At 37.2% G+C, this 27143-nt stretch overlaps 1 protein-coding gene across 2 annotated transcripts; it reads left to right on the forward strand.

Moving 5' to 3' along the window:
* Positions 1-1854: 1854 nt before the first annotated feature.
* On the forward strand, positions 1855-23391 carry LOC112008927 (transcriptional repressor ILP1). 2 transcript variants are annotated; one of them, XM_024041294.2, is made up of 7 exons: positions 1855-2081; positions 2184-3329; positions 4800-4967; positions 18760-19427; positions 19629-19911; positions 20048-20337; positions 22816-23391. In XM_024041294.2, the coding sequence occupies exons 2-7, from the start codon at positions 2199-2201 to the stop codon at positions 23006-23008; spliced, it is 2733 nt and encodes a 910-aa protein (XP_023897062.1). In that variant the 5' UTR covers positions 1855-2081; positions 2184-2198; the 3' UTR covers positions 23009-23391. The 2 variants fall into 2 exon arrangements, with proteins under 2 accessions (XP_023897062.1, XP_023897063.1); XM_024041295.2 differs by having other exon boundaries at positions 1855-2004.
* Positions 23392-27143: the final 3752 nt, after the last annotated feature.

Raw genomic sequence — 27143 nt, forward strand, 5'->3', positions numbered from 1 at the left:
TTGAAAATTTAATTTGAGTTAGGTTGTGTCGGATTGGGCCTTGTTTGAGGACCGGGCATCCATGCAAAATTGCAATTTGCAAATCAACCACTTAAACTCTTTCCTCTATGACTAGGGGTATGTTTGTTTGGAGATGAAATAGGATGGATGGAAAACTTTGGAGAGAAAATAGGAAGTGAAACTTTTTAGAGTGTGTTTGGCTGGGTGGAGAGAAAGAAAAATAAACAGTGGGGTCCAACTGTTTTCTCCCAAGGCCCACCAAAAAGTTTTCTCTCCAAAATGGAGAGATTACTGGGAAGGGGAAGCTCATGAAATGAAATGAGCTTCCAAAAATACCCTTGGAATTCACCTCTAAGTCTCCAACATGTTGGCTTCTTCTTCTTCATTTTTTTTTTCCTTTTATTTTTCTTTCTTTGTTATTAACGTGTTTGCTACCTCTTCTTCTTTGCTTTTGTATGGAAGTGTTAATTTTTTTTTATTATTTTTTTTTTATTTATAAATAAAGTGTCTATCTATACACAATTTTTTAAAAGTATAATGTGTTACCTTTTGTTTTATTTAGTAGGGACATGATGGTAAATTTATACAAACTTTATTTTCAACCAAACAAAAAAGTTTTCCATCCCTCCATTTTTCCATCATCTCAACCAAACACAAATGAAGGAAACTAAAATATTTTCTATCCTCCTATTTTTCTATCATCTCTTTATTTTCTATTCTCTCACTTTTCCATCTTCCTAAGCAAATGGACCCTAGGACTAGGACTAGGACTAGTACAAGGGAAAAAAAAGAAGAAAAAACATGCTTGTATTTGTATTAGGAAAGTTTTTCCAAATAGTAACTTTTTAGGAAAAATTTTGGTGAATAGTATATATTTGAAATTATTTAGTTATGTGGATTGTTTTTGGAACTTTTGTTTAGTAAACTTGAGTTACAACCCAAAATCGAGTTTAGCAAACTCGAGCTCTAATTGATAGTCATCTAACATGGATTTATTAAAAAAAAAAAAAAAAAACCACATGGAACACGAGTCCCACTTAAAAAGAACAAACAACTATTCCAAAAAGTTCTATTCATGAAGCTTGCTCCACTCCCAAGTCCCAGCACGTCCCCAAATGAAGTCTAATACTTCTTGTAACTTCTGTCCACCTTAGCGCACCGCGTCCCCACATAGTCTAATACTTAGTCACCTTAGCCATTACATTAAGGATAATATTACTGGAAGTAGAAAACATTGTAATAGGTAGTTATTATTATTTATAAGTTTGGTTATTACATATAAAAAAAGCTTGTAAAAGATGATATATAAGGAAACTTTATATTTTTAAAAATATATTAATTTTAAAATTTATTATATTCATTAAGGAATAGTTATTACATCTATTTTAAAGAGGAATAACTTCAATTTAAAGAATAGTTATTATATTATAATAACTAATCTGTGTAATAAAGATGTAGTTAAATGACTGAATTGCCAACGAGGGCTTGGCTGAGTGGGTAAGGCTCGGACGCTTCGTGCAACACACCTAGGTTCGAGTCCTGCTGCCTGCAGGCTTTCGTTGGTGGGTAAACTTAGTAGTGAGGTGTACTCACAAAATGTGAGGTGACTCCCACACAGAGGGTAAAAACGGGTACCGACTACGGACTCCCTAACCGAGGCCACTGGCTCCCTGTCCAGGGGTGTAATATGACCACAAAGACCTCCATTTTTTCTTTCTAAAAAAAAAAAAAAAAAAAAAAACTAAATTGATATTACACATTAATAACTATCTTATTATTCCAGAATCTATTACACCGTGCCAAAAGTTTCCTATATTTTACCGAACTCAAGTTTTTCAGTTTTAAAATTTTTTTTCCTAAAAAGTTACTATTCAGCAAATTTTGCCATCTGTATCATCATTCTTCTTTTCTGTGAATTAAAAAAAAAAAAAAAATTCCGACACTCACTCCGTTCCGTTCCGTTCTGGTCACTCTACAGTCTATATGCAGATATACTGTCTGTCTGTATGTATATAATAGAATATACATTCTGGCAAATCAGGGGTTTTTAGGGATTATCTATCTCCAGTCTTAAATTTAGGGTTTTGACTCCATTTCTCTCTCCTAGGGTTTTGCTCTTATACTCAGTTCGGACTTCGAATTCAAGAACTATTAACTCGAACCTTTTTTTTTTTTTTTTTCAGTGAATCTTCACCACCATGAGCAGCAGTAACAGAGCCAAGAACTTCCGCCGCCGCGGAAACGATAACGACGACAACCAAAACGACGACGCCAATCTCTCCTCCTCCTCCACCACCACCACAACGACTGCCCGTTCCGCCAAACCTAAACCAAAAAAACTCCTCAGCTTCGCAGATGACGAAGACGCCTCCGCCGCTGAAACACCCTCCTCCACCTCCAAGAAAACCACTAGTAACTCCTCTTCCCGCCCAACAACCAAACATAAAATCACTTCTCTCAGAGACCGCCAATCGGCGACCGCCACAACCACCTCCTCCAATGTTCAACCCCAAGCCGGCACTTACACCAAAGAAACCCTCTTAGAACTCCAGAAAAACACTCGAACACTTGCGCCTTCTCGTCCGGCTGTGGCGGCCTCTGAGCCCATCGTAGTCCTCAAAGGCCTCGTCAAACCCTCCTCTGAACAAGAATTGGACGACGAAGAAGAAGATAGGCGTAATGCTGAGGATACTGAGGCGAAATTGGCTTCGTTAGGGATTGGAAAACCTACGAGGGACTTGTCATTGTTTCCTGATCAAGCTACTATCAATGCTATTCGTGCCAAGAGGGAGCGGTTACGGCAATCTCGTGCTGCTGCGCCTGATTATATCTCATTGGATGGAGGCAGCAATCATGGTGAGGCTGAAGGGCTGAGTGATGAGGAGCCAGAGTTTCGTGGCCGAATTGCAATGTTTGGGGAGAAGACTGAGACGGTTACAATGAAGAAGGGCGTGTTTGAAGATGTGGACGAGAGGGGAATTGATGTGAATTTTGGGAAGAAGGATAGCGGTGAGGATGAGGGAGTGGATGAGGATGAGGAAGAGAAGATATGGGAGGAAGAGCAGTTTCGGAAGGGTTTAGGGAAGAGAATGGATGATGGGACGGGTAGAGTGGCTGTTGTGACTGCCACTAGTGTTGTTCCTGTTGTTCACAGTGCGCAGCAGCAGCAGCAGCAGAAGTTTGTTTATCCTGCGGTGACGAGTGTGTCAGGAGTGCCAAGTATAGGTGGGGTAGTTGGAGCCTCACAAGGTTTGGATGCCATGATGTCGATACCGAAGCAAGCTGAGGTTGCTAAAAAAGCTTTGCAGGAGAATGTAAAGAGGCTCAAGGTATGGAATACTTGTCTCATTGCCAAATTGAACCTGAGAATTGTTTAAATATGTAGTGATATATTATGTTCTTATATTAAGTTTGTGCTGTATGCTAAAACATCAGAGCTAGTAAGTTTGATAATAATTGGTCATGAGTGGCTTATTGTTGTTGTCTGATAAATCGGTTTCTCATTATGAGTTTTTCACATATGAGTGCCTTTGAGAAGAAAAAAATTGTAGAATATATAAGTTTAATAGTATAACCTTAAGAAGAAAGAACTGGTTAGATGCAAAATACATATTTCCGTTTGAAAAAGAAGAAGCAAATTAACACAGTAGAATTTCTTTAACATTTAAGAAGTATTCTTTTCATCTCAGCCTGTTGATAATCACATATTGAAGTGACAGCAATAACTCCATAAATCTAATTCTTTACAATCAACGCCTAATAATTTTCAGAAATTTCTGTAATCATCATGCATATACATTAGTTATGCATTGTTGAATTAGTTGCCATTTTGAAGTTTCTGGCAGTTAGAAACAGCAAAAAGGTGCTGTGGCAGTTTTATAACCCATTATAGGTTGAAGAGGGGCATTGGAAGCTCTAGCTGTGTAGGTGAATTGAAAATGGAAATGCTATTGGAAATAAAAATCTTCATCTCATTAGACAAAAAAGTTTGTTTGTTTGTTTTTATTTTATTTTTAATAATTCGATTGTGGGGGGTGGGGGGTTGAGCCCTAGATGTTTCATTGAAATACCTAAAGCTGCCAATCAATTGAGCTGCAAGGCTCTTGGTGCCAACCGTTAGACAAAAAGTGAATGAACTTTGAGGTAACTAAGAATGGGGTGGAGAGTATGGTTGTGGGTTTAAGACCCATTAGATGCATGTGTAACTTACAAAACCAAATTGTAGCCGTTCATTTGTGACTGTCATTAGGTCATAAATAACTAGGCAACTGCTGTACTAATCTCTATTATGTTCAGAGATGGCTGGAGAGTTTTTGTTGGTGGTTGGTGCCATGGGTTAGGTTATATTGATGCATGCTAATAGCACGCACTATATAATGAGACTTTGAAAGAAAAAGAAAACCAAGTATTTGAACAGACTTGTCTTTATCTAGGTTCACTTAGATAGAGGTGAAGACCTCAATAGTTGGGAGATGGTGGTTTTGAACATTGGATGTGTTTGTTGGATACATCAGGATGTGTCAATTGAGCTACAAAGCTCTTGTCTTGGCCTTCAAATATTGCTTGAATGGTGTCTTCATTTTTTATTTGAAGTAACTTGTTTGTTGCATAATGGAAGATGGTTAACCTTGGACCATACATATGTACATTTTTCCTTTTTTTGTTTTTTACAAAATTGTCCATGGGTATGAAACGAAGTGTTGAAATGACATATATATTAACAATGTTCTATGCTTTTAGTCTATGCATATATCTCCATACTTTAAACTTACTTTCTTTTTGTTTGTTTCTTTAATAAGGAATCTCATGGCAGAACCATGTCTTCATTGACAAAGACTGATGAAGATTTGTCTGCCTCATATGCGAATATTACTGCTTTTGGAAAGTCCCTGTCTATTGCCAATGATAAATTCATTTTTATGCAAAAGCTTCGCCAATTTGTTTCAGTTATATGTGACTTTTTGCAGGTATGAATTTATCAAATTCTGTCCAGAATACTTGTGTGCTCAACTTCTCTTCTTTGCCTTGTACAGGATAACAAATTTTTTATTTTTATTTTTCAAATATAATTAGTAAACATTTTTTTGATAAGTAATAAGAATATTATTAATGAAGGAGTAAAAACGAATAAAGCAAATGCAAGGTGTTCATGACGGTGAACACAAGCAAAAGCAACAAGCAACAACAAAGATAGAAAAAGCAACTTATGGGACAATTCGAAGAGAAGAAAGAAACTCAATGATGGAAGAACAATTTGAAGAACCCCCAACACCTAGACCAATTAAAAAGAGTTCTTTGGCATATAACAACAAAGATAGAAAAAGCAACTTATGGGACAAATCTTTTTTTTTTTTTTGATAGATAATCAAAGAACTATTATTAATAAGAAAAAGAAGAATAATACAAGTTGTTCATGATGATGAGCAATAAGAAACAGAAGAAACAAACAGCCAAACGAAGGAGAGGGAAATCAAATAGTTAATCTACGGGAAAACAAAAACTTTGGAAGAGATGAAGACTCAGTAAAACCCCAACAACAAGACCACTCAAAAAGACGACTACGCTGACTTAAAACCTTTAACTCGTCCAACGTCTTCTCCAAGTTCTCAAAGGAGTGACGATTCTGTTCCAACCAAACAACCCACATTAAGCACCCTGATATCAAATTCCAAATATTTGAGTTGTGCTTCCCAAGCCACTAATGCCAACAAGACAACAATCCCACCACCGATCCTGGCATAACCCAATGAATATCAAAAGCTTGAAGCATAAAGGTACATAGGGTATGTGTAACAGGACAATGAAGAAGGAGATGGTCTACGGACTCCCCATCACTACAACACATACAACACCGATTTGCCAAAGTGCGACCCCAAAGTGCGACAATTCTAAGAGAAGAAAGAAACTCAATGATGGAAGAACAATTCGAAGAACCCCAGCACCTAGACCAATCAAAAAGAGTTTTTTGGCACAGAGCTTGTAATTGAACAAGCGATTTCTCTTTAGTCTCGAAAGAGCGCTGATTTCTTTCCATCTAAACAATCCACATTAAATAGCTAGGAACTATATTCCATATGTCCGAATTAAATTTCCCCAGCCAATAACTCCAACAAAACACCAAACTTTCCACAAAACCTGGCATGACCCATTGGATCCCGAATACTTGAAGCATATGCACTCACAACGAGTGAACTACAGGACAATGGAGGAGAAGATGATCCGCAAATTTCTCGTTATAGCAGCACATACAACACCAATTCTCTAAAGAGGGACCCCGGAGCCTCAAATTATCCAAGGTAAGGATCTATTACAAACTTATGTGTAGAGCTCACCCTTGAAAACCGGCTTGCAAGGGGAGGGTGTTCAAAAGCTTATAAACACGTAGTTAAACTTATACTTAATTCATGAGGAACACTAGGATCATAACAGACCACCATGTTTTGCAGTCGACGTCCACGACGACTTACTTTAGCGACATGGATTTGATGGTAGCCCATTCTCTTTTAGTGGCTCCACTCACCTATCAATTATTTTAATCTAGCGTCTAGGTCACCCCTTTCAAGATCCAACCACAAAGTCGCAACTTTTTTTATCTTATACTTTATGAGCTTCACCCGATTAATTGAGGTGGTGGTTGGCTCTGATATCGAATGTTACAAAACCGGCTTGCAAGGAAAGGGTGCCCAAGAGCTTTTAAACATATGGTTAAGCTTATACTTAATTCATGTGGGATGTTAGGATCATAATATGATCCGACCATGATCTGCTATCCACATGAAGAAAGCCACTCTTTTAGGTACCTTTAACTTTCCAAATATCCTTCCATGAGAAGCTAGGGATAGAAGCACCCCAGATCTTATTGTAATTGGACCAAATATCAAACTTACCATTCCTGTTAAGACACCAACGGGAACTATCACACCCAACACCCCTAGGAATTCGAGATTGAATGAAATCAAGGAAAGAGAAGGCAACTTCTAATTCCTTCTCATGAAAGGCCTTATAAAAATCTCAAATTCCAAATTCTATTATTTCCACCCTCCTGATAATACAAAACATTAGAAATGCAAGTTTCCTTGTCATTTGAACACGCATATAACTGAGGATAGAGCATTCTAAGTGAGATATCCCCAACCCACCTTTCATGCCAAAAAAGAATGCGAGAGCCATTACCCACTAGTAGGGCCAAATATTTGGAGAATCTCTCCCAACCTTCATTAATATTATGCTATAGACCACATTTGTGGGCTCTTTTGCATACTTTAGTATTCCACCCCCCTTGACCCTTTCCATATTTAGTGGCAACAATCCTCCGCCAGAGATGGGTCCCTTATTATGCAAACCTCCATAACCATTTTCCTAATAGGGCTTGATTGAAATGCACTAACTTCCTAATCTCCAAACCAACCCATCTCTAAAGGTGAATGCACCTTCTCCCAAGCCACCAAAGAATATTTGAAACACGTTCCAACCTATTAGCCATAGCTATAGGGATGGTAAATAAGGATAGGTAATACTTAGGAAGACTAGAAAGGTTACTCTTCAATAGAGTAAGTCTACCACCCTTAGACAAATAAAGACGATTCCAGCATGAAAGTTTCTTCTCTATCTTCTCAAAAATAGGATTCCAAATGAATGCTGTCTTAAACGGAGCACCCAACGACATTCCCAAATATTTCATAGGCAGCCTACCCACCCTGCACCGGAGTGTATTAGCCAAAGCAGCTATACTAACCTCCCCAACCGGGACAATCTCACTCTTCCTTACATTTACTTTCAAACCAGTAAAAGCTTGAAAACAAGACAAAGCTAGCCTAATGGACAACAACTGTTCTCTGGAAGCATCATAGAACAAAATGGTATCATCTGCAAACAATAAATGTGATATGCATATCCCAGTGGAGTTAACTGGTCCCACATGAAAACCACGAAGATCACTCTCCTTAGTTCTCTTCAGAATCCGACTTAATACTTCCATAATCAAAAGGAATAGAAGAGGGGACAACGGATCACCCTGTCTAAAACCACGAGAACTTCCAAAAAATAACCTGTCGGGGCCATTCACAAGAACAGAGAAACAAACAGTAGTAATGCAAGCCTTAATTCACCCCTTCCACTTCACCCCGAAACCCATCCTATTCAACAAATAGAATAAGGCATTCCAATTCACATGATCATATGCTTTTTCTATGTCCAACTCAAGGTAGTCAAAGGCGCCCTTAAGGTGCCAAGGCCTTGGATCGCTTGAGGCGATGAGGCGCCAAAAAGGTGCTAGCCCGAGTGAAGCAAGACGCCAAATTCTAAATATAGTTATTTTACATATAGGGTTCCAATCTAATATATTTAATGTATAAGAATATTATATAAACAAATCTGACTCTATTCCTAATGGATAGGAGCTAGTCTATAAAACCAGTTTTTGGGTTTGAATCCCAACTAAAAAATTAGTCTCCATCCAAATATCCACTAAGTCTAAATAATAATCAAATATCAACTAAGTTTGAATATTAAACCATAAATCACCATTAAAAAATTAGCCTCCATCCAAATATCAACTAAATCTGAATATTAAATCAAAATATTGTTCATAACTTCATATTAGAAAGAAGAAAACTCCTAAACAAAACATTGAACTTCATGACTATCCATTATAAAGCAAAAGCATTTGAAGATTGAACATTCTAATAGGCTAATAGCTTGAATGTGGTTGTTAGTTTTAATCTAAAGGTCATCATCAGACTCTTCACTCAAGTTTCCATTACTTTCAAAGCTACTTGAACCAGATTTATGACCATCAACATTCTCTTCCTCGGTCTCATCAGAATCAACATCTTCCTCTTCAATATTTGGTTGTGATGTTGAGGCCTTTGAGCTTTCCCTTGGTTTTGTTTGGAATCTAGTATTCTTCCTTGGTTCTCCAACACCAGTAGCTCTTGCCACTACACCCCATGTCAAACCATCATCATCATTATCAAAAACCAACTCATCTTCAATATTCATAGATGGTTCAGACCCATTTCCCCTAACAACCGTTCATTACTTTCATCTATATCATCTAAGGAGATGGGATCAATAACATCATGCTTATCATATCATGCCTTGATCTTTTGATTATACTTCACAAAGACCAGATCATTTAGTTATTTTTGTGCAAGTCTATTCCTTCTTTTTGTGTGAATGTGAATCTGCAAGCATTTATGAAAACTAAGTATTAGACTATTAGTGAATAATTAAACCTTTGGAACTTTCTATGAAATAAAGTAGTTCATCAAAGGATAAAATCTACTTATTATCCTTAAAACTCCCTTGCTCAAACACACTCCAATTATGCTCACAACCACATGCACTAAAAGTCAAGCTCAAGATATTTATAGCTAACTGTTGCAAATTCAGAGTTGAGCTGCCATACAAACTCCACCATTTAGCTATGTTACAAAAATAAGTATGAGTAATGATATGTGATATATCATAGAAGTCAGATTTTTTATTTTTAAAAAGTGCCATTGTTCTAGTCATTTTAAGTTAGATAGAAATGCTTTCTTACTTGGAGTCCTTGTCTTTCTTGATCTTTCTACCAATGGAATGCCAAAGAGTTCTTTAGCTTTCTTATACATGGATAGCTCAAACATGATCTTGTCCTGAATTTCATTTCTAGGAACTAGTTTCTCTATACAAGCATACAATCATGCTATAATTTCTTCCTTTTTCTCTATCTTAAGATCGAAATAGAAATACTCTGGATTCAGGAAATGACCCGTTACATGCAAAGGCAGATGTAGTTGACAATCCTATCTCTCATCAATGATTTTAAAAATATTTGAATACCTTTCTTCATTCTCATTAAAAGCTTTTATAATAGCTTCTTTGACCCTATCCATTGCCTCATATATGTAACCCGTAGCCGGTTTCCTCTCATTCAACAAGGCGAAGAACTCGAACAAGAGGGCCCATAATTTTAAGAATGTAAACTATAGTATTCCAAAAAGAAGGCATCAAAATCGTTTCTGCTACTTGTTTAACCTTTGCTTCCTTTGCCCATTTACTATGAACCCACTCTTTAGAAGTAAACATGGCCCTTAAGTTATGCTTTTACTTATAAATGGATTTTAATGTAAGATATGAAGTGCTAAACCTAGTTTTCCCAGCCCTAACTAGCTCTCTTTGGTTTGTGTATTCTCTCATCATATTTAAGACACCCCCATGGTTGTAGATATATCAAATCAATTGAATGACTCTTTCCAAAGTTTTTGCAATTCTAGGAATTTTCCCAGTGTCCTCCAATATAAGGTCAATGCAATGTGTAGCACATGGAGTCCAATAGAAATTTGGCCTTTTTACTTCCAACTTCTTAGCCAACACATAATTAGATCCATTATTTGATACTACTTAGGCTACATTAGCCTCCTTAATCTGATCTACAAATGTATCAAGTAATTCGAAAGTTTTTTCCCCAGTTTTCATAAAAGATGATGCATCAATTGACTTCACAAACATGGTTCCAGATGGGCAATGCACCAAAAAGTTCATCAAGGTCCTATTGGTTCTTTTAGTCCACCGATTAGACATGATAGAACAACCATATTTCCTACAAGATTCCTTGTGATCACTCAATAACTCATTTGTGTAAGCCACCTCCTTTTTGAGAATTGGAATTCTTAACTCATGGTAACTAGGAGGCTTCATATTTGGACCGTACTGGCCAATAGCTTCAATAGCCCATTTAAAGGGATCTAAGTGAGCAACACTGAATGGTATACCGGCTAGATAAAATAGCCGGCCAATATACTGGTAAGCTTATGCTCTTTTCTCAAATTTATCATTGATGTTAGTTTGCTTCATCTTATCATGTTTCCTAACCTCAACCACTTTTTCTGGCTTTAATGTCACAAAAAAATCGATGGAACCTTTCAATTTTTTAGACTTTGACATTAATTTCACAGGTTTCACTTGGGTGCTACTACCAACCCCTCTCTTACTAGAGCATGATTTTTTTCCTTTTTGGACAACTTCTACTTCCTCTACCTCATCATCATCTACATCCTCAATTTCAATCATATTATCTATATCATCAAAATCAGTCATCTTGTCATAGTTCTCCTTCTCTGCCATATAATGCGCAAGCTCTTCTCTAATGTGATTAGGACATTTTAAACACTTTGTAGTGCTTTTAAAATTCCCCACTTGATGCTGCTTTGCTCTATGTATCCCTCCCTTTGTGACTTTATTACAAAAGAGGCAAGTCATTGAATTTTTGTCTTTACTATATCTAAATAATTATATTTCTATCCTAGATCTTTTCTCTTCCCATTATCTGAAGCCATTCTACATATAAAAAAATGAAATCCAATACAATACATTTAATAGGTATTAAAGAATAACTAGCTATGTATCATTTACTATGGTTTAAGCTCTAAAAATTGAGTGAAGTAATGAGTTCGAGAAAAGGGAAAAATATAGGAAAAGAAAATAGAGAAAAAGATAGTGGAAATTTGCTGTGAGATAGTTAGAGTCAAAGAGAGAAGGGTAAAGGAAAAAAAAAAAAAGCGGAGAAAAAACAGAAAAGGAAGAGTTGTTGGAGATAGTCGAAGTCCAAGAGAGAAGGGTAGAGGGGAAAAAAAAGCAGAGAAAAAACAGAGAGGAGAGAGTTGCTGGAGACAGTTAGAATCCAAGAGAGAAGGGTAAGGGGGGAAAAAAAAACAGAGAAAAAATAGAGAGGAGAGAGTTGCTAGAGACAGAGTCCTAGAGAGAAGAGTAAAGGGGAAAAAAAAAGTAGAGAAGAAATAGAGAGGAAAGAGTTGTTGGAGGCACCGAGGCAGTGAAAGAGAACTCAGGAAAAAAGAAGTGTAAAAAAAAAAAAACTAAAAGAATAGGAAAAAATTACCTGATGTTGGTTGACTGCTGGCAACCACTGGCCCACTCTCAGTGGTACCTCTCTTCCAAACCCTAGAAGAAGAAGAAGAAGAAGAAAGACCAATGCTTTGCTCTGAAAGTTATCGAAGAAGAGTTGTTCTCGAAAATTCTTTTTGGATCTTTTGTGTTATGCTTTTTTTTTAATTTTTTTTTTATATTAATTTATTTGAACTAATGGGTGACAACTCATCCCCATTAAGGATAACAAGTTTAAAGCCAACCTTGCACCTCTTTAAATTTACAAAACATGCCATTAGTGGCTTTAAAATGCCAAAATTTATTGAGGCTTTCGCCTCTTGCCTAACAAAATACATTTGGGCAAGCGGCTCACTAAAGGCGCCTCGCCTCAATGCCTTTGAGGCAATTTTCTAGCGCCTCGCCTCACTTGGGCGCCTAGGTGAGTGCCTGGAACACCTTTAACTACATTGGTCGAACTTACAAATAACATCCGGTGAATGACACTTCAACTTACTATCTAGGCACTCATTTGCAATAAGCACTGAGTCTAAAATTTGTCTCCTACAAACAAAGGAATTTCGAGACTCAGAGATCAAACTGTCTAACGCCACCCTCAATCTATTCGTCAACACCTTAGACATCAGCTTGTACACAGTACACACTACCCACCAAATTGATAGGCCGAAATTCCTTAATATTTATAGCATTATTTTTCTTGGGAATTAAAGAGAGAAAAGAGGCATTTAGAGACCATTCAAACACAGAGTACTCGTGAAAGTACTTAAATGCAACCATAACATCAACCTCCACCACACTTCAACATTTGTGAAAAAATGCCATGGTGAATCCATCCGGACCAGGGGCTTTATCCCCCTCCATCTCTGTCAAAACCTGGGTAACTTCTTCTTTCGAGAACTCCTTCTCAAGGGACAACCTTTCATCCTCCCTAATACAAGCAAAATCCAACCCATCCATAGTTGGATGCCACACATCTGTCTCTATATAGAGATCCTGATAGAACTGAACCACTTGACCACTTGAGAACGTACAACAGATTCCCACCTACCTCTATGCTCCTAAAGTGACTAGCTCTTAAGACTGTCTCCAGAAAGTCTCTTCCATAGTAGCTAAAACTTCAATATCACCTTTAACTTGTGTTCGGCGCGAAAGGCCCAGTAGTTCATCCTTAGCATCCAAACCCAATCATTCAAACATCAAACTCTTCGCCAAATCTCCAAATTCTTCCTTATTCCACTTCTTTAGGTCTTCTTTAAGAGCCTTTAATTTCTGAGCCAAAACAAAACTTGGAAAGCCCATAAAACAATACCCATTCCACCATTGTTGAACTCTCTCAACAAAACCTTCAACTTTTAGCCACATATTCTCAAACTTAAAAGCATAGCGCCCCCTACCAACACCACCAGCTTCCACCAAAAGCGGACAATGATCAGAAATAACACGAGGAAGCACCATTTGATACACATTTCCAAAATGATCCACCCAATCCACAAATACTAAAGTCCTGTTAATATGGGACATAGACTGCGGCTCAGAATCCCTAAACTAGGTGAAAGAATCCCCATCTAATGGTAAATCCACTAGGTAATTATTCTCTACAAAATCCGAAAAAGCAAACATGGCTGGGCTGAAAGACTCACAACCAAGCCTCTCACATGGATATCTAATGATGTTGTAATCTCCAAATAATAACCAAGCCGTGGTCCACCGAACACGCACCCTGGATAACTCCTCCCACAAAACAGCCCATGTTGGTCTGCATTGGGACCATATATACCGGTGCAAACCCATTCAAAACCATCCAATACTCTCCTAAGTACACTAACAGAAATCTGACCAACAAAAACATCAATTTTCTCAACCACCCGCTTATCCCAAAGTAGCAGAACCCTCTTGGATGTTTGAACTGCATCTAGGACAGCCCAATCAATGAAGGGACTACCCCATAAGCTTTGCACAACAACAAAATTTAATGAAGGAAGTTTAGTTTCCATGAGACATACTATATCACACTGCCTCTCCTTAAGGAGATTCTTACAAGCCTCCATCTTCTGAGGGTTATTTAATCCCCTCAGGAGGGATTTTGGTTATGTGGGATAGTAGGGTAGTGGAGAAGTTAGAAGAAGCTGTGGGGCACTACTCAGTTTCTTGCAAATTCAAGAATGTGGGTGATAATTTTGAATGGGCATTCATGGGTGTTTATGGTCCTAGTGTGGATAGGGAGCGTATTGTTGTGGGAGGAATTGTCAGGTCTTCATAGTTGGCGGAACGTGCCTTGGTGTGTATTAGGGGATTTCAATGTTGTTCGTTTCCCAATGTAGCAATTAGGGGCTGTTAATTTTACTCAAGCAATGCATGACTTCTCAGATTTCATTTCTGTGCATGGTTTGTTTGATATCCCTATGGCAGGTGGTAGGTATACGTGGTCCAATTCCATCTCTGGATCCTAGATAGATCGATTCATTTTTTCTCTTGATTGGGAAGAGCATTAACTCAATATGTCACAGAGGAGGTTGGCTAGAGTCTTATCTGATCACTTTCCAATTATCCTTGAGGGTGGTGCAATTCAGAAGGGACGGAGACCTTTTTGTTATGAGAATATGTGGCTCCAGGGGAAGGTTTTGTGGGGAAGGTGAAAGATTGGTAGGATTCTTTTCAATTCCAAGGTACACCTAGCTACAGAATGGCCATGATATTAAAAGCCCTAAAGGCAAACTTGAAGAAGTGGAACGAATTGGAATTCGAAACGTGGCTGTAAAAAAAAAATACAAATGTGGAGTGATTTGAATGCTTTGGATGCAAAAGAGGAAGTGGTAGTTCTATCAGAATAGGAGAAGTTAAAGAAGGCAAGGCTTCAAACAGAATTTAAAAAAATCAGCCTTTTGGAAGGGATTAGTTGGAGGCAAAAATCAAGAATGCTCTACTTGAAGGAAGGGGACAGCAACACAAAGTACTTTCATTAAATGGCCAACGTACATAGAAGAAACAATGCAATTACTAATCTCAAGGTTGATGGGGTCTTGACTTCTGATCAAAAAAGTATAGAGGATTGCATTATTCAGTTTTATAAAAATTTATTAACGGAACATAAAGTCTATCGCCCACATCCGGATGTGCTGAATTTTCCTAAAATCTTTGATGACAAGGCTAGCTGGTTGGTGAGGCTTTTTGATGATGTAGAAGTTTTTGGTGTAGTTAAAGACTTTGAGGGGGATAAAGCTCTTGGCCCGGATGGTTTCCTTATGGCTTTTTTTCCAAGCTTGCTGGGATGTTATCAAATCAGATCTCATGGAGATTTTTCAAGTTTTTTTTGAGAGAGGTCAGTTTGAGAAAAGTTTAAATGCAACCTTTATCTCCTTGATTCCTAAAAAGTTAGATGCAGTAGAGGTAAAATGGTTACATTTGGTCCATCATTCCTCATTGCTTAATGTGGTGTCTTTGGAAGGAGAGAAATAGTAGATGTTTTGAAGATATTGAGAGATCTATTCTGAACCTCAAGCTTCTCTTTTTTAGAATTTTAAGGGATTGGTTGTTTGCTTTGCAACAACAATCATTCCCTTCTTTTATTGATTTCCTAGACTCTTGCAATTTTTGTATTTGATTTCCTTTCCCTTGTTCACTCCCTATGTACTGGGATGTTCCTTTTTTATATCAATATACTTATTACTTATCAAAAAAAAGAGGTGAAAGATTTTTGGCCTATTAGTCTGATAGGGGGGTTTACAAAATTATTGCTAAAGTATTGGTTAATAGGTTGAAAGAGGTGATCGGGGATGTTATTTCGGAGTCTTAAAATGCTTTTGTTAAGAATAGGCAAATTCTAGACTCATGTCTCATTGCAAATGAATGTTTGGACAGTAGGCTAAGATTAGGAATTCTAGGGGTGTTATGCAAGTTGGATGTGGAGAAGGCTTATGATCATGTGAACTGGGGTTTCCTAATGTACATGCTTGAGCAGCTTGGGTTCCCAAAAAAATGGAGAAAATGGATTTTTTATTGTATATCCATGGTTAAATTCTCAATTTTGATTAATGGAGCTCCATGTGGTTTCTTTGAGAATTATAGAGGCTTACGACAAGGTGATCCTCTGTCTTCATTATTATTTTTTGTTGTTATGGAGGCAGTTAGCAAAATGATGGATAAGGCGGTGACGGAAGGTCGATTATCTGGATTTAGTGTGGGAACCTCCATAGGTGATAACTTACAGGTATCTCATCTTCTTGTTGCAAATGATACGTTGGTTATGTGTGATGCTAATATCGACTAGATGCTGTTTTTGCGCTTGATTTGTTATGGTTTGAGATTGTATCGGGATTGAAAATTAATTTGGATAAGTTTGAACTAGTTCCTGTGGGAGTGGTTCCAAATTTTGAGATGTTATTAGATGCATTGGATTGTATGCAAGGCTCACTTCCTATGAAATATTTAGGCCTTCCATTGGGTGCAAAATGGAAACATAGAGCAGTTTGGAATCCCATCATTGAGAAGGTGGAAAGGAGGTTAGCAGGATGGAAAAGATTGTATCTATCCAAAGGGGGGAGACTTACTTTCATAAAAAGTACTTTATCTAATTTACCTACTTATCTCATTTCCCTTTTTCCAATTCCAGTAGATATAGCATATTGTATAGAACAACTTCAACGAAATTTTCTTTGGGGTGGTCTAGGAGATGATTCTAAACATCACTTGGTGCATTGGTCCAAGCAATGCTCTTCTATCTAGTTTGGGGGTCTAGCAATTTGAAACTTGAGATACTTTAATGAAGCACTATTGGGAAAATGGTTGTGGAGATTTGCATATGAGAGAGAAGTGCTATGGAGAAGGGTTATAAGGGCTAAATATGGAGCCGAGGAGGGAGATTGGTGCTCTAATTCTGTTCTAGGCTCCTATGGGGTGAGTTTATGGAAAACTATTAGTAGTGGTTGGTTTACTTTTTCTCGCTGCATTTAGTTTCAGATTGGAGATGGAACTGGAGTGAAATTTTGGCATGATGTCTGGTGTGGGGATAATCCTTTGAGTATGTGTTTTCTAGATTTATTTAGAATTAGTAATGATAAGGAGGCTTATGTGGTTGATCTCATGCAGTTTTCTAACGGGATTCTTTTTTGGGACTTAGAATTTTTGTGAGAAATTCATGATAGGGAATCAAATTCTGTCTGTTTTTTGGAATGTTATATATGGAGTCTCATTGAGAGGTATTGGTGAGGATAAGATGTGTTGGACACCTGCTAAGAGCAAGGGTTTTGAGGTAAGCAATTACTATTAGGCTTTGTTCGGTGTATGTACTCAATCCTTCCCTTGGAGAAGTATTTGGAGGCAAAAGGTTCATTCCAGAGTTGCATTTTTTGTTTGGATTGCAGCTTTAGGAACGATCTTGACTATTGATAATTTATGTAAGAAGGTGTTGATTCTTGATTGGTGTTATGTGTGAAAGTAATGGAAAATCGGTAGACCATCTTTTACTACATTGTCCTATTGTTTATGAGTTGTGGTCTATGGTGTTCACCTTGTTTGGTATCCACTGGCGATGCCAAAGACTGTAGTTGAGCTCCTTGCTTGTTGGCAAGGAAATTTTGGTCTTCATCGTAACGGTGTTATTTGGATTTTTGTCCCTCATTGTTTGATGTGGAGCATTTGGCTGGAGAGAAACAACTAATGTTTTGAAGATTTTGAAAGGACTATAGCTGATTTAAAAATCTTCTTCTTTAAAACTCTAACGGACTGGATGTCTATCACAGGAAGTCATTCTATTTATTCAGTCTATGTTTTGATGGATGCTTGTAATTTATGTATGTGATTATATTGGTCCCGGCTGTATACTTCCTGTATACAATAAAATTTCCTTTACTTATCAAAAAAAAAAAAAAAAAATTTCAATGGCATGTCTCCACCCCATTGATCATGCCAAAATCAAACCATCTTCTATGACATATTGCATAAATTTTGAGAATAAATCCCATCCACTTCTAATCAAACCATCTTCTACTTCACACTGGATAAATTTGTTCCAAGATCTTCTTTTCATTTATATTCAAATGTGTATGTTTTGGGCCTTTTGGCTCTTGACGGCCTGGCATCCTGTACCATGTTCATATTCAATTTTAATTTCCCCAATTCCTTTACAAGTTTGCCTGCATTGTTTTGGTCTTAATATGAGTGGATAATCCAGGGACTAGGTCCTCTGAATCTGTCATGAATTGCCTTACAGGTTTCGTCATAGCAGCCCTTTCAGGTTAGTCCCTTTCCACTTTCCCATACAAAGAAACACAACACTGAGGAATATTACACTTGCAAGCAAATCATATTTAGCTTCCCTGAAAGGTCAAAAGAATTCTCATTCTTCACATATTAAAAAAGAAAAGAAGTATCATTCCTGACCACTTATGATGGTAGGGTAAAAAGCTCTGGGATTCGTCCTCCAGGTTGTCTGAGAACCAGGTAGGAGATTAAACCCATGTAAACTATAGACTGTTTTACATGATAATTCTTATTCTAAGTGTTGCCTCCATGATTTTGTGTGCTTGATTTGGTATATATATATATATATATTAGTTCTAGGATGGGTGACCTCCTAGGAAGTCCTTGTGTTGCACCCTTTTTCCTTCTCAATAAAAAAAAATTTATTACCTATCAATTAACACTTTGGTTAAAGGCTTCATGCATGCTCACTGTCTTTGCATTTTATCTTTCTAACCAGTGTGCTTCAGAGGTATTAGTAGAACTGTGATATGGGTTCTCTTGTTATATCATCATCATTCTCTCTCACCCTCATCCTCTCCATCTCTTTTTTACTTTTAAAATTTTAAAAGTCTATGAGCAAGGTCCTGCCTTTTTATCTGTGTTTATGAGTGTGCTGTTACGCTTTACTTTCAGTATAAAGCTCCCTACATTGAGGAACTTGAAGAGCAGATGCAGAAAATTCACGAAGAACGTGCTTCAGCTAATTTGGAAAGGCGGGCTGCTGAAAATGATGATGAAATGGAGGTAGAAGTAGCTGTGAATGCAGCAACATCTGTTTTCAGTAAAAAAGGTAGTAGTGCTGAAATGGTTGCAGCAGCCACTAGTGCAGCACAGGCAGCATCTGCTGCTGTAAGAGAGCAAACAAATCAATCGGTAAAGTTAGATGAGTTTGGTAGAGATATGAACCGGAAGAAGCATATGGACATGACAAAGAGGGCTGACCGCCGGAAAGCTAGGTTTGATTCTAAGAGAATTTCATCGATGGAATTGGACAGTTCAAATCAAAGAATAGAAGGCGAGTTAAGCTCTGATGAGAGTGACAGTGAACTTCAATTATTTGAGCATCGCCAAAAGTCATTGATCCAGATTGCTGACGAAATTTTCAGTGATGCTGCTGAGGAATATTCTCAACTTTCAGTGGTTAAAGAAAAATTTGAAAAGTGGAAGAGAGATTATTCAGCAAGCTACCATGATGCTTACATGGCATTAAGTGTTCCTGAAATCTTTTCTCCATACGTGAGACTGGAGCTGTTGAAGTGGGACCCACTCCATGAGGATGTAGATTTTTTTGATATGAAATGGTATTTGACCGACAGCTCCAGTGCTAGTTTAAAAGTACCCCTTTTTTTTTTTTGTCCTCTGTTCAGAAGGATTCGCCTGCTTGAGGCTTAAGCCACTTGTAGCTTTTCCCGTTCAATTAACACCACACACACATGTGTATTATATGAGTACTTGTTTTCTTCAGTCTGTTGTTTATGTTCGGTGTTTCTTTGCTTCTTCAGGCATTCATTGTTATTCAATTATGGTGTGCCAAATGATGGAAGTGATTTTGGATCCGATGATGCTGATGCTAACCTTGTCCCTGAACTGGTGGAAAAGGTAGCACTCCCAATTTTGCATCATGAAATTGCCCACTGCTGGGACATGCTCAGTACACAAGAGACGAAGAATGCAGTTAATGCCACAAACTTGGTTACAAATTATGTTCCAGCTTCCAGTGAGGCTCTTTCAGATTTATTAGTTGCTGTTCGCACTCGTCTAGCTGATGCTGTTGCTAATCTAACGGTATAATTTATCAACTATCAAACTGTTTATTAATATGGTTTTTTCTTTTCTAATTTTGATTGTAAATTCAAGAAACCATGATATGTTCACTTCTAATGCTCTTGATATTGAATCTACCATCACTTGCAATTCTTAGGTCCCAACATGGAGCCCACTTGTATTGAAGGCTGTGCCAAATGCTGCACGAGTAGCAGCATATCGATTTGGAAGGTCTGTTCGTTTGATGAGAAATATCTGCTTGTGGAAGGAAATTCTTGCTTTGCCTGTTCTGGAGAAGCTTGTTCTTGACGAGCTTTTGTTTGGAAAAGTTCTACCTCATGTACGAAGCATTACAACAAATGTTCATGATGCAATCACAAGAACTGAAAGGATCATTGCATCTCTATCTAATGTATGGGCAGGTCCAAATGTCTCAGGTGAACGCAGGTACATACAATTATTCTCATCTTGCCTTTAAATTACCCTTGGGAGTGATCTCCACATATTACTTTTTATGCAAGGAGCACAAAGAAATTTTTTTGTTGATTTAGTTTTATTTAATTTTGAAGTCAATTATATTTTTATGACTGGTCAATTGGATTTTATTTATGGTCTTATTAGTTTATATGGTTATGAGTATTTTATTTAATTTTCTAAAGTCGATGTTATTTTTATAATTTGCCTAGAGCCTTTTAGCTCAACTGGTACTTTATGGTGTTTCCAACAAGACATTCAGGGTCCATATTGTGTCATTAGCAAAGTCCAGCTGTTAGTGTTACATAGCTCAAACAACCTAAATCCTTCCACTGCCAACACCTAAACAAAATTAAAAAAAAAAAATCAATGACCCTGTGTTGCGGTCTCTGCTCCATCATATAGTTGCTGCCGCCCAGAGATTGCTGAGACCTCAACCCATACAATTTGATCCACCAAGTAGCAAGGTCTTCATTGCCCTATGGCATATGAGCTGTGGTCTTTGGTGTTTTGCTTGTTTGGAATTCATTGGGTTATGCCACATAGGGTTATCGAGTTGTTCGAGTCTTGGCAGGGTAAGTTCAGTCGACATTGCAATAGTAGCTATTTGTATGCTTGATGTGGTGTATTTGGCGAGAATGGAAAGCTAGAAGTTTCAAGGGATGTGAACGGTCTATGCTTGACATTAAGTCTTATTTCTTTCAAATTCCCCTCCAATTGAGTTTGGTTCTGCCATTTGTTTTTTGTTTTTCCCTTCCTATTTTACATGATCTTTGTAATTTTGGTTCTTGATTTTTACCCCTATGGTACATTCCCAGTGTACTTGGGTTGGCTCTAATTTTTAATAAAATTTTACGTTACATATAAAAAAAAAGTAGCAAGGTCTTCGACCTCCAACGACTCCAATAGACAATCTCGGGCCTTCCGGCCTGATTTGTGGTTCAATTACTTTTCAGTTGTCTTTTGATAATGTCATCTTAGTTGAGTAACAAAGTATTAAGTAACAAAATAAAAGGCTTGTTGCATGATCTGCCTGTCAAGCCTAAAAACCATGATTGGATCAGCTTTGGTTTTTTTTGGTTGTCCAATCAATTATGCCTTCCATTCCAATCCTCTATTGAGGTAGCCTCTTGCAGTTAGGGGTGTCAATTTGGGTTAGCGTGTCGTGTCGATATAGGGGTATTTGGCTAAATGGCTCAATCCAAACCTAATCCATTTAATATTCGTGTCATAACCCTTTAATCCTAACATGACCTGTTAATGAAGCGGGTTTACACGACCCACTTTATACACTTAATAAACGGGTCATGTTGGGTTGACATAAATGTGACACGACTCATTTCAACCTGCTTAATATTAAACAGGTTGGGTTGACACAAATTCAATCCATTTAACCCGTTTTGAAAAAGCACCGGATTAATATTGTTATAAATTTAATAAACAAGAAATTTAATACAAATTCATAACATCAAAATACCTAACATACAATTTGGAAGTTAATATTAACATCAAATGCATAAACACATTGTCCAAAAGTTCCAAATAACATCAAAGTACTTAATAAATATTAAGTCCATAATGTAGTATCATCCATCTTGAAATAAGTTCTTTACATCTTAAGAGAAGTGCATACACTACTTATCAAAAAAAAGAAAAAAAGAAAAAGAAGTGCATACACTTCAACCCAAATTCAAAATAACATAGTTCAACAAAAATATAGCATCCATCTAGAAATAAGTACTTTACATCCCAAAATAAGTGCATAAACTTAGCCCAAATTCAAAATAACATACTTCAACAATAATATAATATCCAAAGAACTCGCCAAATGATAAGTATAAAAAATATAACATAGTTTATATCTCTCTTATTTTCTTTTTAAGTTTAAAATATAAGTTGGATATCAATGGTATTTGACAAATCTAAAATTAAATGAATATTTATTTGTTATATGAGTTAAATGGGTTGTGTTAAATGGATTATTTCGGGTTGAAACAAATAAATTGACGTGTCAAACGTGCTACTTGCGGGTTGACCTGCTTATGACACGTTTCTTATCATGTCATTTTCGGGTTGACCCATTTATGACCCGAAAAAGGTCCAACCCTAACCTGTGTTGTGTTCGTGTCGTGTTCATAGGTCGTGTCAAACACTGACATCCCTACTTGCAGTTACATCCTGGGAGAGTGCTACTGAAAGCAAAAATGGTTATTATGTGAATTAACAAGATATCTTATAAAAAACACAAAGTGAACCTTTCTGGCCATAATATCTAGAACAGGTGTATAATTAATTATACATTGGCTGTTATTTGTTTTTTTAATATCGTCTATAAAAAAAAAGTTTGAATTTTTTTGATAGGTAATATATTACTGTTCAATATCATTGAAGGCTATGCTAAGGTTCCTAAACTCTTTTATTTTTCTTCTTTTTATTAATTTAAATATCCAGCCACAAGTTGCAAGCACTGGTTGATTATTTGCTGCTACTTGGAAAGACCCTGGAGAAAAGGCATGTGATTGGTATTACTGAGAGTGAGACGAGTGGGCTTGCCCGGCGATTGAAGAAGATGCTGGTTGAGCTCAATGAGTATGACAATGCTAGGGACATAGCCAGGACCTTTCATCTGAAGGAGGCATTGTAATATTTGAGAAGCTTCCCTTGTGTTACACAAATGGACTAGCATTGTTTGCTCATAAGATGAAATTGCAGGATAAGCTCAAGAAAAACATTGAAGGCTAGGGCCGTGTGTCAGGCTTAACATTCGGATGAGGCACTTGAGCAGCACCATGCCCTTAAATATTAACGAGGCACTCTGTACCCTCATTTTTCCAAGGTACTTTGATCAAAGGCCTGTGTCTGTCTTGACCTTCAATTCTCATAGAGGTTTTTGAGGAACCCTCTCCCTCATTGCGCCATAGTACTTCATTTGAACTGTTGGCTGCCCGCTGGTTCCTAGAATTGTAACTTGAGGCATTCATGGATGTATCTATTATTTCCTCTAATCTTATTTCTATTCTGGCGGTATAGGTAAATGTTGCAAAATTTTTGAGAGGCAATAATGTGATTCTTTTGTACTTATCAAAATATCAAAAATAAATAATAATAATAAAAATTACAAATTAGGCAAGATAGCTAGGCAGCCGTGTGATTAATAACATGGACTTGACTATACCAGATAGGTGGACGGTTGCCCATGCTAGGCTTAGACCCATAATTATATGAAAAAGGCGAGTGAGTCACCAGGTCCAACTAAAAGTATGTTGTATTCATGATGGAATTATCTCATTTTTCTAGCCTTGAGCCTTTGAGTAATAAAATGGAAATAAAGCTTCTCTTCAAATTTATCATATATTTTTATATTGACTGTGAAATTTGAATTTTTAATTGTTGGATTGCATGTTTTTATTATATTTTTCATGTTTGTAAAATTTTAAAAAGATCAATTGTTATGTCATCAAACAAATGTTAAAATTTCAAATTTTTATAATTTAAAATTGTGTATAAAAAATAAGTTTTATTGATCGAATAGTAAATAACATCTGAATTGAACGAAATTTGATATACATATTAAGAACATAAGGAACATGAAATTCAACGGTTAGATTTTCAAAATTCACACTCGAAAAAGAAATATATGATAAGTTTGGATAGAAACTTTCTTCATAAAATGAAAAGGCTTATTATCATTTTTGTGGGCTAGGATTTAAGCAAATCTTGTTCTGCATAGTATTATGTAAAGATCCCACAAACATTGAGACTAAAGTAGAGGAAAAAGAATTAAAAAAAAAAAAAAAAAAAAAAGAGTAGAGGAAAAAGAGAATGACAGTGCATCAGATGCGATAAATACCATCAACATTTGTTGTGATGAGAATATTCATTGAAAAATTTTATCTGTGTTGACTGAGATTGTTGTACACCTCAATCAACGGAAATACACAGGAAATACGACAACATAGTCACTATTTGCTTGATATTCATTATTATTATTATTATTATTATTATGGTTGAATAGACATTATTCATTATTTTTTTGATGAACATAGACATTATTCATTATTGAGCAAAAACAAAGGGTTCTTGTACATTATCACCCTTGATGAAGCATAGTCACCTCGTTAGTACGTTCTTCGTCAATGTTGATGGACGAAGCCAATTTCTTGTTAAGAGCAAAGAGATTAAAGGCGAAGGACACCAGGGTGGTGCCAGCTAAGGGCCCTCCGATACTTCAGTTAGATAATCTCTTTTTAGGAATCTATAGCATATTGTAATATAATGTGTGAGTGAGTTCACTTACTTGAGTTAGTTGGCTTTATATATCAAGTACTCGAGTTAATGCATTTGTCCATTGATCTCTCGTGGACGTTGCACTTGAATGGATTGCGGCATTAACGGCAATGAAGTCTCCTCTTAATTCGTAACATCTGAGTGGTAACTCATCAAGGCTTCTGTAATAGCCCTCTTGCCATTACTCATTGCTAATTGGATTGGCAGAGTTATTTATGACTGTAATGTACTTATGGTCGACCATTTAATCATTACTCGTCAGGTAGAGTTATTTCTGACTTCAATGTTTACGATAGTCCATTGGAACGGATGACCATTTAATCATTACTCGTCAGCTGCCCCCTTTGTTCCTTTGTCGTCCAGATCTCAGACGAGTATAGGAATATGATCAATTGTGACAGTTCGTATTTTTCCGTTTCCCAATACTCTTCTTTTTGCCATAAATGCAAAACAACTTCTTCGTCAAATGACAGACACATGCCTTCCTTCTACTTGTGTTATGTGAGAAATCTCCTAGATTTTGGGGTGCCTTAACTTTGGTTTTCCTTTTTTTAGAAAAAACTGTTTCCCTTCTTTTACCTTATTCTCTCTGCGCTTAAAGCTCTGAGGAATTTCAAACTTCAAATCTTTTTTCTCCCTAGTAAGGTTTCTTTTCCTTTCTTGATGGTTGATTTTGATTTCGTTAGACAAGAGTGTCCTTCTATCTCCTTCTTCTTTGCTAGATTAGGTGTCTATCTTGAATACTCTTCTAGTCGGCGTCCACAAGCAGGTCTATTCATGTCTCGTTTTATTACTTTCAAACCTGTTTTGCTTACCCTTTATCCTTTGATTCGCCGCTTTCTGATCAAACACCATTTAGAGATGACCACTGTAGAGTATAGGGAGGGTGATGTTAGGTCGAGTGAGTTAGAGACAAGGCTATCATCAAATGCTGAATCCTTAGGTAAAGAGGTCAACACAGTTGTGTCAAAACTACCCTCATCCTCTTCTTCAACCCCCTTTCACGCCCTCTCCGAGTCTTGCTCTTTAAAAGGAAAGCACTTGAAAGGTTTTAGGAAAAGGTTTCAATTTTCCAAAGGTACCATCACTCGCTTGCCTCATTCTAGTGAAAAGGCTTGCACTTTTGCCCACGGTGAAGTGTGCTTCTATGAAGCTGCCTTTTTATGTGGCCTTCATTTTCCTATCCATCCATTCATAATGAAACTTCTTTATTATTTCCACATTGCCCTAGGTCAACTCGTCTCTAACACTTGAAGGGCGATTGTAAGTTGCATGTCGATTTGGATGTCTGCCTGTGAAGGGGACATGATAATGTTGAACGAATTTTTATATTTGTATCTTCTGAAGCCCTCCACGTACTATGGGTATTTTGAGCTTTTACCCTGGGATAGAAAATCTAGGGTTGTCTCTAAGTTTCCCTCTCATGACTGGAAATCATGATATTTCTTTATCTTTGGAACTGGTTATGAAACCATGTCTGACGACCTATGGGGTGAAATCCCGAGGTTGTTGCGAAAATGGGAAGTTCCACCACTTGGTGTGTACTTTTTATTTATTTATCATTTTCCTTGATTCCTTCATTTAACATTTACTTGTATAACATTATTTCTCTTTTGGTTTTGCAGCTTCTGATCATCCTGAGTTGGAGAATCAATACCGCGACTGAGTTTGGATTGCCCTTGCTTTTGCTCGAGAGATTGAGGATTTTGATGACCTGGTCGACCTTCGTCATTTGTTTGACTATTGCCTTGGACCTGAACCCACTGAGTATGTGTTAGGGAAGATTTACCAAGAAGACAAAAGTAAGTTTGTCTTTATAAGGCTTATCGTCTTTTCCGCCCTCTTTTCTCTAATTACTCATCCTTCCTCTTTTATTAGCAGAGATGGCCACTAGGTACAGTAAATAGAAGTATGCCAGTATTAAAGGGATGAAAAACGAACCCTTGTCCTAGCTTGTCGTGGATCCGAAAAGGAGAAAACTGCATGACGAGAAAGGTGACATGGTGGTCTCTTCATCCATTCAAATTATTCCGTTATCCCCCACCTTATCTTTTGAAGTCACGGCTTCTACTCCACCTATTACTCGCTCGAAGGGAAAGAGCAAACTTGGGAAAAGCGTTTGGGATGATCCAGCTACGGCCCTTGGATGAGCTCACAATGTGATTACAGATGACAAGCTCAAAGGCCTGACGTCCATTCCTTCACTAGTTAGCCGTCATATCCATAAGTTGGTGCAAGTATAACATTTTGACCTTATTCTTCAAGATCAACTTCACTATAGTCTCTATCTTTGGAATCCTTCCTCCAGGTTCTCGTAGAATCCTTATGCTTGACCACATATTACCTCAGCAGTGAAGAGAAAGTCATGGTGGCCAACTCTAAACTTGAATTTGTTGAAGAAGAAAGTTCAAAGCTGAGAAAGGACCTGATTGAATCTATGGATGAGACTAACAAGGCAAAGGAGAAGATCAAAGATCTTAATGAGGCCTTGA

The sequence above is a fragment of the Quercus suber genome, unplaced genomic scaffold (genome assembly GCF_002906115.3).
Source record: "Quercus suber isolate HL8 unplaced genomic scaffold, Cork oak 2.0 scaffold_75, whole genome shotgun sequence".
Taxonomy (NCBI): domain Eukaryota; kingdom Viridiplantae; phylum Streptophyta; class Magnoliopsida; order Fagales; family Fagaceae; genus Quercus; species Quercus suber.

Bases quoted from the DNA above. Each gene is read 5' to 3' on its own strand.
- LOC112008927 (XM_024041294.2), top strand. From the start codon at position 2,199: ATGAGCAGCAGTAACAGAGCCAAGAACTTCCGCCGCCGCGGAAACGAT. The intron at 4,968-18,759 runs GTATGAATTTAT...CTTTACTTTCAG, and splicing joins TTATATGTGACTTTTTGCAG to TATAAAGCTCCCTACATTGA. The intron at 19,428-19,628 runs GTATTTGACCGA...TTGCTTCTTCAG, and splicing joins GATTTTTTTGATATGAAATG to GCATTCATTGTTATTCAATT.